This window comes from Pleurodeles waltl, chromosome 4_2, assembly GCF_031143425.1.
Source record: "Pleurodeles waltl isolate 20211129_DDA chromosome 4_2, aPleWal1.hap1.20221129, whole genome shotgun sequence".
Taxonomy (NCBI): domain Eukaryota; kingdom Metazoa; phylum Chordata; class Amphibia; order Caudata; family Salamandridae; genus Pleurodeles; species Pleurodeles waltl.
The window spans coordinates 1,026,444,871-1,026,457,934 of NC_090443.1; the positions used below are offsets into that span (position 1 = coordinate 1,026,444,871).

The window sequence follows — 13,064 nt, forward strand, 5'->3', positions numbered from 1 at the left end:
CAGTAAAAAGGAATTGTTGAGGATGCAGGACGGGATCTTTTCACCGGTGTCCCACTTTAAGATGGTTCAGCACCTACCACTGGCTGAGCCCTGAGAGGCCTGGACTTATCCTCATAGGTTACCACACCTAGCCTCCATGAAGTGTTATCAGACCCCAGGTGCTGTCATCATAGGTGTAGAAGACATCGAAGGCTTGAACCTGTGCTCTGAGTAGGTGAGGACATAGGTTACAAAGTACTAGCAACCAGAAGGAGGTCTGGGAACTGTTCTGTTATTGGGATTTATGTAGCTCATGCTTACCCAACGGGCTTCCCCCCGCTGGTAAACCTCCACTCCAAGATGTTGTGTGCCTGCTTGATATTAGAATAGATGTGTTTTCAGTTGCTTCCTGAAGCCCGATGTGTAAAGATGGAGCTGGAAGAAGAGTAGACTCTTTGGCTATGCACCACCAAGAGAGCTCCACACCACTTGACTTCCAAATCCCGTCTTTCCCAGGCTTGCTATTCTCAGAGTACGCGGACTGTGTTTACCACTGCATTCAGATCTGAACTTGGTGCCCAATATCCCACCTCCTTTAAGCAGGGGCATGTGCTTTCAGTGCAGGGTAGACTCAGATCTGGTGTCTGGGTGGGGGCATGAATCTAGAATCACATCAGTATGATGATAGACTTCCTTCTAAATACAGGGAGTGCAGAATTATTAGGCAAGTTGTATTTTTGAGGATTAATTTTATTATTGAACAACAACCATGTTCTCAATGAACCCAAAAAACTCATTAATATCAAAGCTGAATATTTTTGGAAGTAGTTTTTAGTTTGTTTTTAGTTTTAGCTATGTTAGGGGGATATCTGTGTGTGCAGGTGACTATTACTGTGCATAATTATTAGGCAACTTAACAAAAAAAAATATATACCCATTTCAATTATTTATTATTACCAGTGAAACCAATATAACATCTCAACATTCACAAATATACATTTCTGACATTCAAAAACAAAACAAAAACAAATCAGTGACCAATATAGCCACCTTTCTTTGCAAGGACACTCAAAAGCCTGCCATCCATGGATTCTGTCAGTGTTTTGATCTGTTCACCATCAACATTGCGTGCAGCAGCAACCACAGCCTCCCAGACACTGTTCAGAGAGGTGTACTGTTTTCCCTCCTTGTAAATCTCACATTTGATGATGGACCACAGGTTCTCAATGGGGTTCAGATCAGGTGAACAAGGAGGCCATGTCATTAGATTTCCTTCTTTTATACCCTTTCTTGCCAGCCACGCTGTGGAGTACTTGGACGCGTGTGATGGAGCATTGTCCTGCATGAAAATCATGTTTTTCTTGAAGGATGCAGACTTCTTCCTGTACCACTGCTTGAAGAAGGTGTCTTCCAGGAACTGGCAGTAGGACTGGGAGTTGAGCTTGACTCCATCCTCAACCCGAAAAGGCCCCACAAGCTCATCTTTGATGATACCAGCCCAAACCAGTACTCCACCTCCACCTTGCTGGCGTCTGAGTCGGACTGGAGCTCTCTGCCCTTTACCAATCCAGCCACGGGCCCATCCATCTGGCCCATCAAGACTCACTCTCATTTCATCAGTCCATAAAACCTTAGAAAAATCAGTCTTGAGATATTTCTTGGCCCAGTCTTGACGTTTCAGCTTGTGTGTCTTGTTCAGTGGTGGTCGTCTTTCAGCCTTTCTTACCTTGGCCATGTCTCTGAGTATTGCACACCTTGTGCTTTTGGGCACTCCAGTGATGTTGCAGCTCTGAAATATGGCCAAACTGGTGGCAAGTGGCATCGTGGCAGCTGCACGCTTGACTTTTCTCAGTTCATGGGCAGTTATTTTGCGCCTTGGTTTTTCCACACGCTTCTTGCGACCCTGTTGACTATTTTGAATGAAACGCTTGATTGTTCGATGATCACGCTTCAGAAGCTTTGCAATTTTAAGAGTGCTGCATCCCTCTGCAAGATCTCTCACTATTTTTGACTTTTCTGAGCCTGTCAAGTCCTTCTTTTGACCCATTTTGCCAAAGGAAAGGAAGTTGCCTAATAATTATGCACACCTGATATAAGGTGTTGTCATTAGACCTCACCCCTTCTCATTACAGAGATGCACATCACCTAATATGCTTAATTGGTAGTAGGCTTTCGAGCCTATACAGCTTGGAGTAAGACAACATGCATAAAGAGGATGATGTGGTCAAAATACTCATTTACCTAATAATTCTGCACTCCCTGTACACATCAGATGTATTTTTGTGGAAAGTAGTGAATTTCCTTGAAAAGGCAGCACGAATTTCATTTTCGGGTTTAAATTGGACTCATTTTTTATTTACTGTTTCTTATTGCAGGTTACTGACTGTTTGACAACCGTGAAATCGGTCAACAAAACCGACTGCACCACACTCCTCTCCACCTTTGGGGTAAGATTTCACTCTGAGTATCTGTGTTTTGTGGCACTGTGAAACTGGAGTACACCCCTGCCCTGCCTGGCATTCTCAGCACAGCGCCGCTGCCATCGCATTTCCTGGACGTATCATTTCTTCACATCTTGTCTCGTTTTCGTGGATGGACATTCAGTTTGTCAGCATCATTTACTTTTTCAGTTCTTACAGTCTCAGGACATTTCTCCCTTTCATCTAGCCTCTCTCGCATTTTATGTTAACAGGTCACCTCTTATGTTAGCATGTCTAACTCTGGTAGTGTCTCTCTCTCTCTGGTGATCCTTGTCCCTCTCCTGCAACCTCACTTTACCTCCTTCCTCTTTTCCCCATCTGGTAGCCTCATGGATACTTTCTCACCCCTCTCTTGTATCCTCTCTGTATTACATATCCCCCCCTCTCTCTCTCCTCTATCCTCTCTCTGTCTTGTAACATCTCCTCTTCTCCTGTTTCCTTTTTCATTTCATAGCTTGTATCCTCAGTCTCTCTTGTAGCCTTCACACACCTCCCTCACAGCCTCGCTCTATTCCTTCCTCCCGGAGTCATCGCTCCCTCCCTTTTAGCTTCTTTCCATCTCTTGTAGCTTCTCTGGACGGTGCTCTTCCTGCAAGCCTGTGTTTCCCTTCCTAGCACCCTCTTTCTTGTTCTCTATCTCTTGTGATCTGTTTTTTTTTCTTTTAGTCTCTTCCTCTCTTGTGCCCTCTCTCCATTTTTATGTAGTCAGTGTAACTAGGTCTAGTGAATGCACTGCAAGATTGTTTTTTTGTACTTAGATTACCCATAGTTACAATTTCAGACACCAGAATGTAGTGCTTTGCCAAGCATTATTTGCTTGCTTAGAGTTCTGTTGGTATCTAGGTTTCCATGTCCAAAGATAGCAATTGAATGCTAATCACATTATCTCCTTATAAATACCTACTAAGAAAAATGAATTCACAAGTCTGGGCAGTGCAGGGCCCTGCCCCTTCTCAGCTCCCAGGGTGCTGCTGTAGACACCTTTCTGTACCTCCGTGGCTCATTCTTCCTGCAGAGGCAGTCGTTACGCCCACCCAGGCTCCAGTTCGTATACCCTGTAGATGTTCTTGTCTCCTTCTCTGTGAGGATGAGGTCACCATAGCCTGCCTTGGCCTCTGTGCATAGACCCTATAGATGTCCCTCTCTCTCCCTTTCTGTGAGGATGAGAAGGTCACCATAGCCTGCAATGTCCTCTGCATAGACCCTATAGATGTCCCTGTCTCCTTCTCTGTGAGGATGAGAAGGCCACTAATGCCTGCCCTGTCCTCTGCATAGACCCTATATTTGTCCCTGTCTCCCTTTCTGTGAGTATGACAAGGTCACCATAGCCTGCCCTCTCCTCTGCATAGACCCTATAGATGTCCCCCTCTCTCTCTCCCTTTCTGTGAGGATGAGAATGCCACTAATGCCTGCCCTGCCCTCTGCATAGACCCTATAAATGTCCCCCTCTCTCCCTTTCTGTGAGGATGAGAAGGTCACCAAAGCCTGCTCTCTCCTCTGCATAGACCCTATAGATGTCCCTCTCTCTCCCTTTCTCTGAGGATGAGAAGGTCACCATAGCCTGCAATGTCCTCTGCATAGACCCTATAGATGTCCCTGTCTCCTTCTCTGTGAGGATGAGAAGGCCACTAATGCCTGCCCTGTCCTCTGCATAGACCCTATATTTGTCCCTGTCTCCCTTTCTGTGAGTATGACAAGGTCACCATAGCCTGCCCTCTCCTCTGCATAGACCCTATAGATGTCCCCCTCTCTCTCTCCCTTTCTGTGAGGATGAGAATGCCACTAATGCCTGCCCTGCCCTCTGCATAGACCCTATAGATGTCCCTCTCTATCCCTTTCTGTGAGGATGAGAAGGTCACCAAAGCCTGCTCTCTCCTCTGCATAGACCCTATAGATGTCCCTCTCTCTCCCTTTCTCTGAGGATGAGAAGGTCACCATAGCCTGCAATGTCCTCTGCATAGACCCTATAGATGTCCCTGTCTCCCTTTCTGTGAGGATGAGAAGGCAACTAATGCCTGCTCTGTCCTCTGCATAGACCCTATAGATGTCCCTCTCTCTCCCTTTCTGTGAGGATGAGAAGGTCACTAATGCCTGCCTTGGCCTCTGTGCATAGACCCTATAAATGTCCATCTCTCTCCCTTTCTGTGAGGATGAGAAGGTCACCGAAGCCTGCCCTGTCCTCTGCATAGACCCTATAGATGTCCCTCTCTATCCCTTTCTGTGAGGATGAGAAGGTCACCAAAGCCTGCTCTCTCCTCTGCATAGACCCTATAGATGTCCCTCTCTCTCCCTTTCTGTGAGGATGAGAAGGTCACCATAGCCTGCAATGTCCTCTGCATAGACCCTATAGATGTCCCTGTCTCCTTCTCTGTGAGGATGAGAAGGCCACTAATGCCTGCCCTGTCCTCTGCATAGACCCTATATTTGTCCCTGTCTCCCTTTCTGTGAGTATGACAAGGTCACCATAGCCTGCCCTCTCCTCTGCATAGACCCTATAGATGTCCCCCTCTCTCTCTCCCTTTCTGTGAGGATGAGAATGCCACTAATGCCTGCCCTGCCCTCTGCATAGACCCTATAAATGTCCCCCTCTCTCCCTTTCTGTGAGGATGAGAAGGTCACCAAAGCCTGCTCTCTCCTCTGCATAGACCCTATAGATGTCCCTCTCTCTCACTTTCTCTGAGGATGAGAAGGTCACCATAGCCTGCAATGTCCTCTGCATAGACCCTATAGATGTCCCTGTCTCCCTTTCTGTGAGGATGAGAAGGCAACTAATGCCTGCTCTGTCCTCTGCATAGACCCTATAGATGTCCCTCTCTCTCTCCCTTTCTGTGAGGATGAGAAGGTCACTAATGCCTGCCCTGTCCTCTGCATAGACCCTATAGATGTCCCTGTCTCCCTTTCTGTGAGGATGAGAAGGTCACCATAGCCTGCCCTGTCCTCTACATAGACCCTATAGACGTCCCTCTCTCTCCCCCTTTCTGTGAGGATGAGAAGGTCACTAATGCCTCCCCTCTCCATAGACCCTATAGATGTCCCCCCCCTCTCTCTCTCTCCCTTTCTGTGAGGATGAGAAGGCCACTAATGCCTGCCCGGTCCTCTGCATAGACCCTATAAATATCCCCCTCTCTCCCTTTCTGTGAGGATGAGAAGGTCACCAAAGCCTGCTCTCTCCTCTGCATAAACCCTATAGATGTCCCTCTCTCTCCCTTTCTCTGAGGATGAGAAGGTCACCAAAGCCTGCTCTCTCCTCTGCATAGACCCTATAGATGTCCCTCTCTCTCCCTTTCTGTGAGGATGAGAAGGTCACCATAGCCTGCAATGTCCTCTGCATAGACCCTATAGATGTCCCTGTCTCCTTCTCTGTGAGGATGAGAAGGCCACTAATGCCTGCCCTGTCCTCTGCATAGACCCTATATTTGTCCCTGTCTCCCTTTCTGTGAGTATGACAAGGTCACCATAGCCTGCCCTCTCCTCTGCATAGACCCTATAGATGTCCCCCTCTCTCTCTCCCTTTCTGTGAGGATGAGAATGCCACTAATGCCTGCCCTGCCCTCTGCATAGACCCTATAAATGTCCCCCTCTCTCCCTTTCTGTGAGGATGAGAAGGTCACCAAAGCCTGCTCTCTCCTCTGCATAGACCCTATAGATGTCCCTCTCTCTCCCTTTCTCTGAGGATGAGAAGGTCACCATAGCCTGCAATGTCCTCTGCATAGACCCTATAGATGTCCCTGTCTCCCTTTCTGTGAGGATGAGAAGGCAACTAATGCCTGCTCTGTCCTCTGCATAGACCCTATAGATGTCCCTCTCTCTCCCTTTCTGTGAGGATGAGAAGGTCACTAATGCCTGCCCTGTCCTCTGCATAGACCCTATAGATGTCCCTGTCTCCCTTTCTGTGAGGATGAGAAGGTCACCATAGCCTGCCCTGTCCTCTACATAGACCCTATAGACGTCCCTCTCTCTCCCCCTTTCTGTGAGGATGAGAAGGTCACTAATGCCTCCCCTCTCCATAGACCCTATAGATGTCCCCCCCCTCTCTCTCTCTCCCTTTCTGTGAGGATGAGAAGGCCACTAATGCCTGCCCGGTCCTCTGCATAGACCCTATAAATATCCCCCTCTCTCCCTTTCTGTGAGGATGAGAAGGTCACCAAAGCCTGCTCTCTCCTCTGCATAGACCCTATAGATGTCCCTCTCTCTCCCTTTCTCTGAGGATGAGAAGGTCACCATAGCCTGCAATGTCCTCTGCATAGACCCTATAGATGTCCCTGCCTCCCTTTCTGTGAGGATGGGAAGGTTACTGTAGCCTGCCCTGTCCTCTGCATAGACCCTGTAGATGTCCCTCTCTCTCCATTTCTGTGAGGATGAGAAGGTCACTAATGCCTGCCCTGTCCTCTGCATAGACCCTATAGATGTCCCTGTCTCCTTCTCTGTGAGGATGAGAAGGCCACTAATGCCTGCTCTGTCCTCTGCATAGACCCTATAGATGTCCCTCTCACTCCCCTTCTGTGAGTATGAGAAGGTCACCATAGCCTGTCCTGTCCTCTGCATAGAACCTATAGATGTCCCTGCCTCCCTTTCTGTGAGGATGAGAAGGTCACCATAGCCTGCCCTCTCCTCTGCATAGACCCTATAGATGTCCCTCTCCCTTTCTGTGAGGATGAGAAGGCCACTAATGCCTGCCCTGTCCTCTGCATAGACCCTATAAATGTCCCCCTCTCTCCCTTTCTGTGAGGATGAGAAGGTCACCAAAGCCTGCTCTCTCCTCTGCGTAGACCCTATAGATGTCCCTCTCTCTCCCTTTCTCTGAGGATGAGAAGGTCACCATAGCCTGCAATGTCCTCTGCGTAGACCCTATAGATGTCCCTGTCTCCCTTTCTGTGAGGATGAGAAGGCAACTAATGCCTGCTCTGTCCTCTGCATAGACCCTATAGATGTCCCTCTCTCTCCCCTTCTGTGAGTATGAGAAGGTCACCATAGCCTGTCCTGTCCTCTGCATAGAACCTATAGATGTCCCTGTCTCCCTTTCTGTGAGGATGGGAAGGTCACTGTAGCCTGCCCTGTCCTCTGCATAGACCCTGTAGATGTCCCTCTCTCTCCCTTTCTGTGAGGATGAGAAGGTCACTAATGCCTGCCCTGTCCTCTGCATAGACCCTATAGATGTCCCGGTCTCCCTTTCTGTGAGGATGAGAAGGTCACCATAGCCTGCCCTGTCCTCTACATAGACCCTATAGATGTCCCTCTCTCTCCCCCTTTCTGTGAGGATGAGAAGGTCACTAATGCCTCCCCTGTCCTCTGCATAGACCCTATAGATGTCTCTGTCTCCCTTTCTGTGAGGATGAGAAGGTCACCATAGCCTGCCCTGTCCTCTACATAGACCCTATAGATGTCCCTCTCTCTCCCCCTTTCTGTGAGGATGAGAAGGTCACTAATGCCTCCTCTGTCCTCTGCATAGACCCTATAGATGTCTCTGTCTCCCTTTCTGTGAGGATGAGAAGGTCACTAATGCCTCCCCTGTCCTCTGCATAGACCCTATAGATGTCTCTGTCTCCCTTTCTGTGAGGATGAGAAGGTCACTAATGCCTGCCCTGTCCTCTGCATAGACCCTATAGATGTTCCTGTCTCCGTTTCTGTGAGGATGAGAAGGTCACCAAAGCCTGCCTTGTTCTCTGTGCATAGACCCTATAGATGCCCCTCTCTCTCTCCCTTTCTGTGAGGATGAGAAGGCCACTAATGCCTGACCTGGCCTCTGCATAGACCCTATAAATGTCCCCCCTCCCTTTCTGTGAGGATGAGAAGGTCACCATAGCCTGCCCTGGCCTCTGCATAGACCCTATAGATGTCCTTGTCTCCCTTTCTGTGAGGATGAGAAGGCCACTAATGCCTGCCCTGGCCTCTGCATAGACCCTATAAATGCCCCTCCTCCCTTTCTGTGAGGATGAGAAGGTCACCATAGCCTGTCCTGTCCTCTGCATAGACCCTATAGATGTCCCTGTCTCCCTTTCTGTGAGGATAAGAAGGTCACCATAGACTGCCCACTGCATAGACCCTATAGATGCCCTTCTCTCTCTCTCCCTTTCTGTGAGGATGAGAAGGTCGCCAAAGCATGCCCTGTCCTCTGCATAGACCCTATAAATGCCCCCCCTCCCTTTCTGTGAGGATGAGAAGGCCACCATAGCCTGCCCTGTCCTCTGCATACACGCTATAGATGTCCTTCTCTCTCTCTCCCTCTCTGTGAGGATGAGAAGGTCAGTAATGCCTTCCCTGGCCTCTGTGCATGTCAGCAGATGTTCGTGTCCACCAGACTGTCACTCTTACTATGAAGATCACACAGTGTTGCCAGTCTGCTCCAGCTCCTCGCCGTTGTCCCTGTAGACGCCCTCCTCCCAGTCTCTCACCATAAAGATGAACCACCATAGTTTGCTCCGGTCCCTGTAGGTGTTCACTGGAGATGCCACTCCACAGGCCCCAGCCATCCAAGGGTGGAGTTCAGAATTCCCCTTCCAGGTTTTTCAGAGGTTGAGCACCAGCTTCTTACTTTGTTCTGGTTATTGTTCACTGTTTTCTCTTCTTTCCTCTGCAGTCCCTGGCAGATCTCTCGAAAGCAGCGCGTGAAGAGCTCTCTCTGTGCCCTGGCCTGGGCCCTCAGAAGGTGAGTTGTTCAAGAGTCTAGAACAGGAAGCAGGAGGAGAAGAAAGATGATTGAAGATGCGACAAGAGATTGCTGAAGGCTTGAGGCAAGAAGCAGTCTGAGGGGGGAGTATTGGTAACTGCACAAGAGCAGGCACGCAGAGGAGGGTGGGCAGGAGCACGTGACACTGAGAGCAAGAGAGGCCGCCATCTTAAAAGCTGCAAAGTTCTTTCTCACTTGACCCTCCCACCCAATCACCGATTAAAGTTAAAATATATATTTTTTGTGTTTTCGCATTTAAAGCAAATGTATTGCAACATTTAAACCTTATTAGGTAAAGGCTGTGAATGTGAAACTGAAACAAAAACACATCTGAACGCGCCTGATCTAAACTGCGCTGCTATACTTCGATATATAGAATCGGGATCCATCTGCCAGGCCTGTGAAGTCTCTGATGGTGACCTCGAAAGAAAATATTACGTGTGTAGCTTCATAAGGGGCATTTCTGAGCTCGGTGGGGGTAGTGCTCTGGAATGGAAGAGAGTCCGCTCCCATAGGTAAAGCTCAAACTGGAGATTTGACAATTTAAAGGGACTAAGGGGTTGATTTAGTTTTGCGGAGAGGTTACTCCATCTCAGCGGTAACTATCCCCTGCCTGCCCTTCCTAAACTCTTCCCATACTTTTCCACGGGTACATTTCGGCAGGTCAAACCTGAAATTTGCTGGGGAAAAATGCCACTACATGTGCAATTTGGTGTTGCATGTAATCCCCACATTTCTGAGGGAAAACAAGGAATAGGGGGTGTTTGTTGCATCCAGTAAATGGCCTTACCTTGCACGTCTGTATTTACTGGGTGTAATATACACCTCATCCCCATCTACCCTACTCATGTGCAGAGCGTGAGTGCTTAGTTTATTAATTATAAATCACTGTTATGGAACACAAGATGCTCAAAAGCGCAGATTAGATGTCGTCTTTGAATTTTTACCTGTTTTCTCCCCCCCCCCAGCTCAACTTGTGTATTTTCTTGATAGGCAAAGAGGCTGTTCGATGTCCTCCATGAACCGTTCCAGAAGACCAAGAAGTAGCCAACAGGCGGAACCGATGAATGACCAGGGCAGCTAATCGATGATCAGCGGATCATGAAACGAAACGCGAGACCCAATAAATGAACTATGCACAACAGACTGGTTGTAGCCTTCATCTGGATTTCTAACCGAGGGATAGTTAGACAGTTTTATGATGCAACCAACCAGTTTAATAAGTTATTAAATAACTGACAGAGATACAATTGAGACCATCCACCTAGTCAACTAGTATGCCAATAATTTAATCTGGAGATTCTTGAATTTACCCACCCAATATGGCGATCAGTGAAATCAGTTCATGGGAAAAGATCTGTGAGATAACCAACCCCTTTCAGCAGACTGAGAGGTAATTGACGAAGGTGCACTAAGCAACCCAACATGAGAGCCAATCAGCGGAGTGAGGGATCCCCAGTGGCAGCCTCCACTCCCAAAATAACTTTACTCAAGTGCCTTTCGGCGTATTCCATTTCTGTGGATGAACCCTGAGGCTGCCACTAAACAACCAGCACGGGATGCGTTTAGCGGCTTGAGGTATAACTACTGGAGAACAATGAAGTAGTCAATATTGGTGGCAAATGGATTGAGAGGTGACCAGTGCAGAGCCGAGAAATATGCACGTTTGTGTTGCGCCAGCTTGAGATGTAAGCCATGAGTACCTCAAAATAACCTACAAAAGTTATGTTTGGGGATGAGGGTTGATCCCACAACCGCATGTTCATGGATTGAGAGTTGACTTGCCGAGATCCATAACGTATCCAGCTGCACTGTTCGTGATGGAGAGGTTAGCACAAATTGACCAGTGCAAGTGTGTTGCTCGACAAGAACAGGAATGCAAACAAAACCCAGTTTTGCAGTCTGTGTGCAGACAGATTGGTTTTGCTGCCAGAGTGCGAGGGTTGTCGCTCTATAGACTGAAAGCTCTCAATTGAAATAGCCTAAAATCTCAATCCCATCACCAATTGGACCAAATGCTCTGCTCTGTACATGATGCCATCGCTCTGCGTGTTTCCTTATTCGCTCAGTTTACTTGATACCTCTTTCATCATCCTTCTGAGGAGCATCCACGGTAAGGTAGTCTGTGAAGCTACCAGTGCCTACCAGACAACCATCTGCTGAGAAGATGCTACCATATCCAGGAGGATTACTGCTACCTGCATTTCTAGACAGAAGGCGAACTTTATGATTGGAAATGAAGACAAATATTGCTAAATCAAAGCTCGAATAGTCAATCTAATGGGTACTGCAGCAAGGCCCGTTTGATAGCTTTGTTTGCATATGACTCCATACAGAGGAGGTGACCATCAGCGGTACTATGACAATAAAATCTTACAATAAACTGTAGAGACTGCAAAAACATTTCTTACAATGGGAAACCCTGGTCTCATCTTGATATACTGGAATGGCAACTTAGGATAGCCACATACAACGCACTGGAAGCCAGTGGCTGCTGTTTAAAGGTCACACAGAGCTCATGGGGGGAGGGGGCTGCCAGACAGTAGATATTGACCAGAGGGCACCCTGTGCCCGGTGGTGGCTGCCAACATTTTTCGGGCCATGGCAGATGTCTCCTAAGCTTTCAGAATAGAGAACAGAAACCAAAGTCTTATTGTCCTATTTTAGTTGTAGAATTTATAAATGTTTTGTATTTTATATGACCATGCTTTCTGAATCTGCACTCTGCCATTTATGGCTCCGCAGACCTAGGATTTACTCCAAATAATTCAGATGCACATCCAAGAATCTTGTGTGGAAAAACTACCATTCAGGTGTATTTTGTACTACTTACTACAGCTTGTTTATTTATATATAGCTTTACCTGAAGTCTTGACCTAAGAAATGAGGGCTCTAGCTTCTCACTACAGATAAGCGGGTGAAAATGTCAGTGATGTATTTGTGTTCCCCGGTAGTTCTACCTTCCATACCAGATCTGTTCTTTCTTTGTAATAAAATTATACTTCTTGTTTAGTTTTTTTTTTTTTTTGTAATATCTTGCCCTAGACAGCATATGCGCTGTCTCTATTGCTCTTTAAAAAAAAAAAAAAAGGAAAGAAAAATTTAAAAGAGCTTACAAATCGTCTGTTGCCATTGGTTGGCTTTGTAGGGGGGTTGCTCAGCATATGGAGTACACCTATAGATGATGTGCCCTGCACTGAGTCCAGGCAACCCTTAGTGATGGTGTTAGAGGTTTCTAATAACCAAAGCTCTCAAAGGGTAGCTGTGGAGAACAGCTAAGGCTTATCAGAGAGAGTGAAAAGCAATTTCAATAACCACATAGTCAGTCAATGATTCACATACAAGGAAAAAAACTACACCAAGTGTTAGAAAAATTGAATATTATTTATTAACACTCATGCACTAAGCTAGTATCTCCTATCCGGAGATATGTACACCAAAAAATATACTTCGAAACAGGTAGGTAACAGCATAAAATAACCTGGGCTCTTATGGGGGAGAAAACCATATGCTAAAAAATTGGTTAATAAAGACACATCTAACTAAGACTAACACTCAAGGCTCCTACGAACTGGGGAAGTATTAGGACACCAGAGGTAAGTAGCAGGTGTTCCCCAAGAGCCCGTGTGCAGAGGTGTTACCTAGTGTTGGGTGTCCTATAGGATAACATTTGGTTGTCGCAGTAGGAAAAGGTTGGAGATAGATCCTTCCCAGAGGTAACCCATTTGGACAAAGAAGGTTCAAGAGTGCCCCCACCCATGGATACCCAGAGAAGTGGAGTACCTAATCCAGGGAGCCCAGGTGCATAGGTGTGAATTTGTGTCGGAACCTCCCTTTGAAGTCAGTGGTGACCTCGGCTTTCCAGCTACTGCAGTGACCTGTCGAGCAGGTCGGTGGAACCCAGGTATGGATTTCGGACAAGGAGCACCTAGGAAGAG

General features: G+C 47.3%; 1 protein-coding gene across 7 annotated transcripts in view; it reads left to right on the forward strand.

Moving 5' to 3' along the window:
* ERCC1 (ERCC excision repair 1, endonuclease non-catalytic subunit) overlaps nt 1–12,138 on the forward strand; it is a 54,661-nt gene extending 42,523 nt beyond the window's left edge. For all 7 annotated transcript variants that reach the window (XM_069232904.1, XM_069232903.1, XM_069232905.1 and 4 more), the window contains exons 9-11: nt 2,355–2,426; nt 9,037–9,105; nt 10,120–12,138. In XM_069232904.1, coding sequence (XP_069089005.1) covers nt 2,355–2,426; nt 9,037–9,105; nt 10,120–10,173 — 195 coding nt within the window. In that variant the 3' untranslated portion in view covers nt 10,174–12,138. The remainder of the gene's footprint in view (nt 1–2,354; nt 2,427–9,036; nt 9,106–10,119) is intronic.
* The last annotated feature ends 926 nt before the right edge of the window (nt 12,139–13,064 follow it).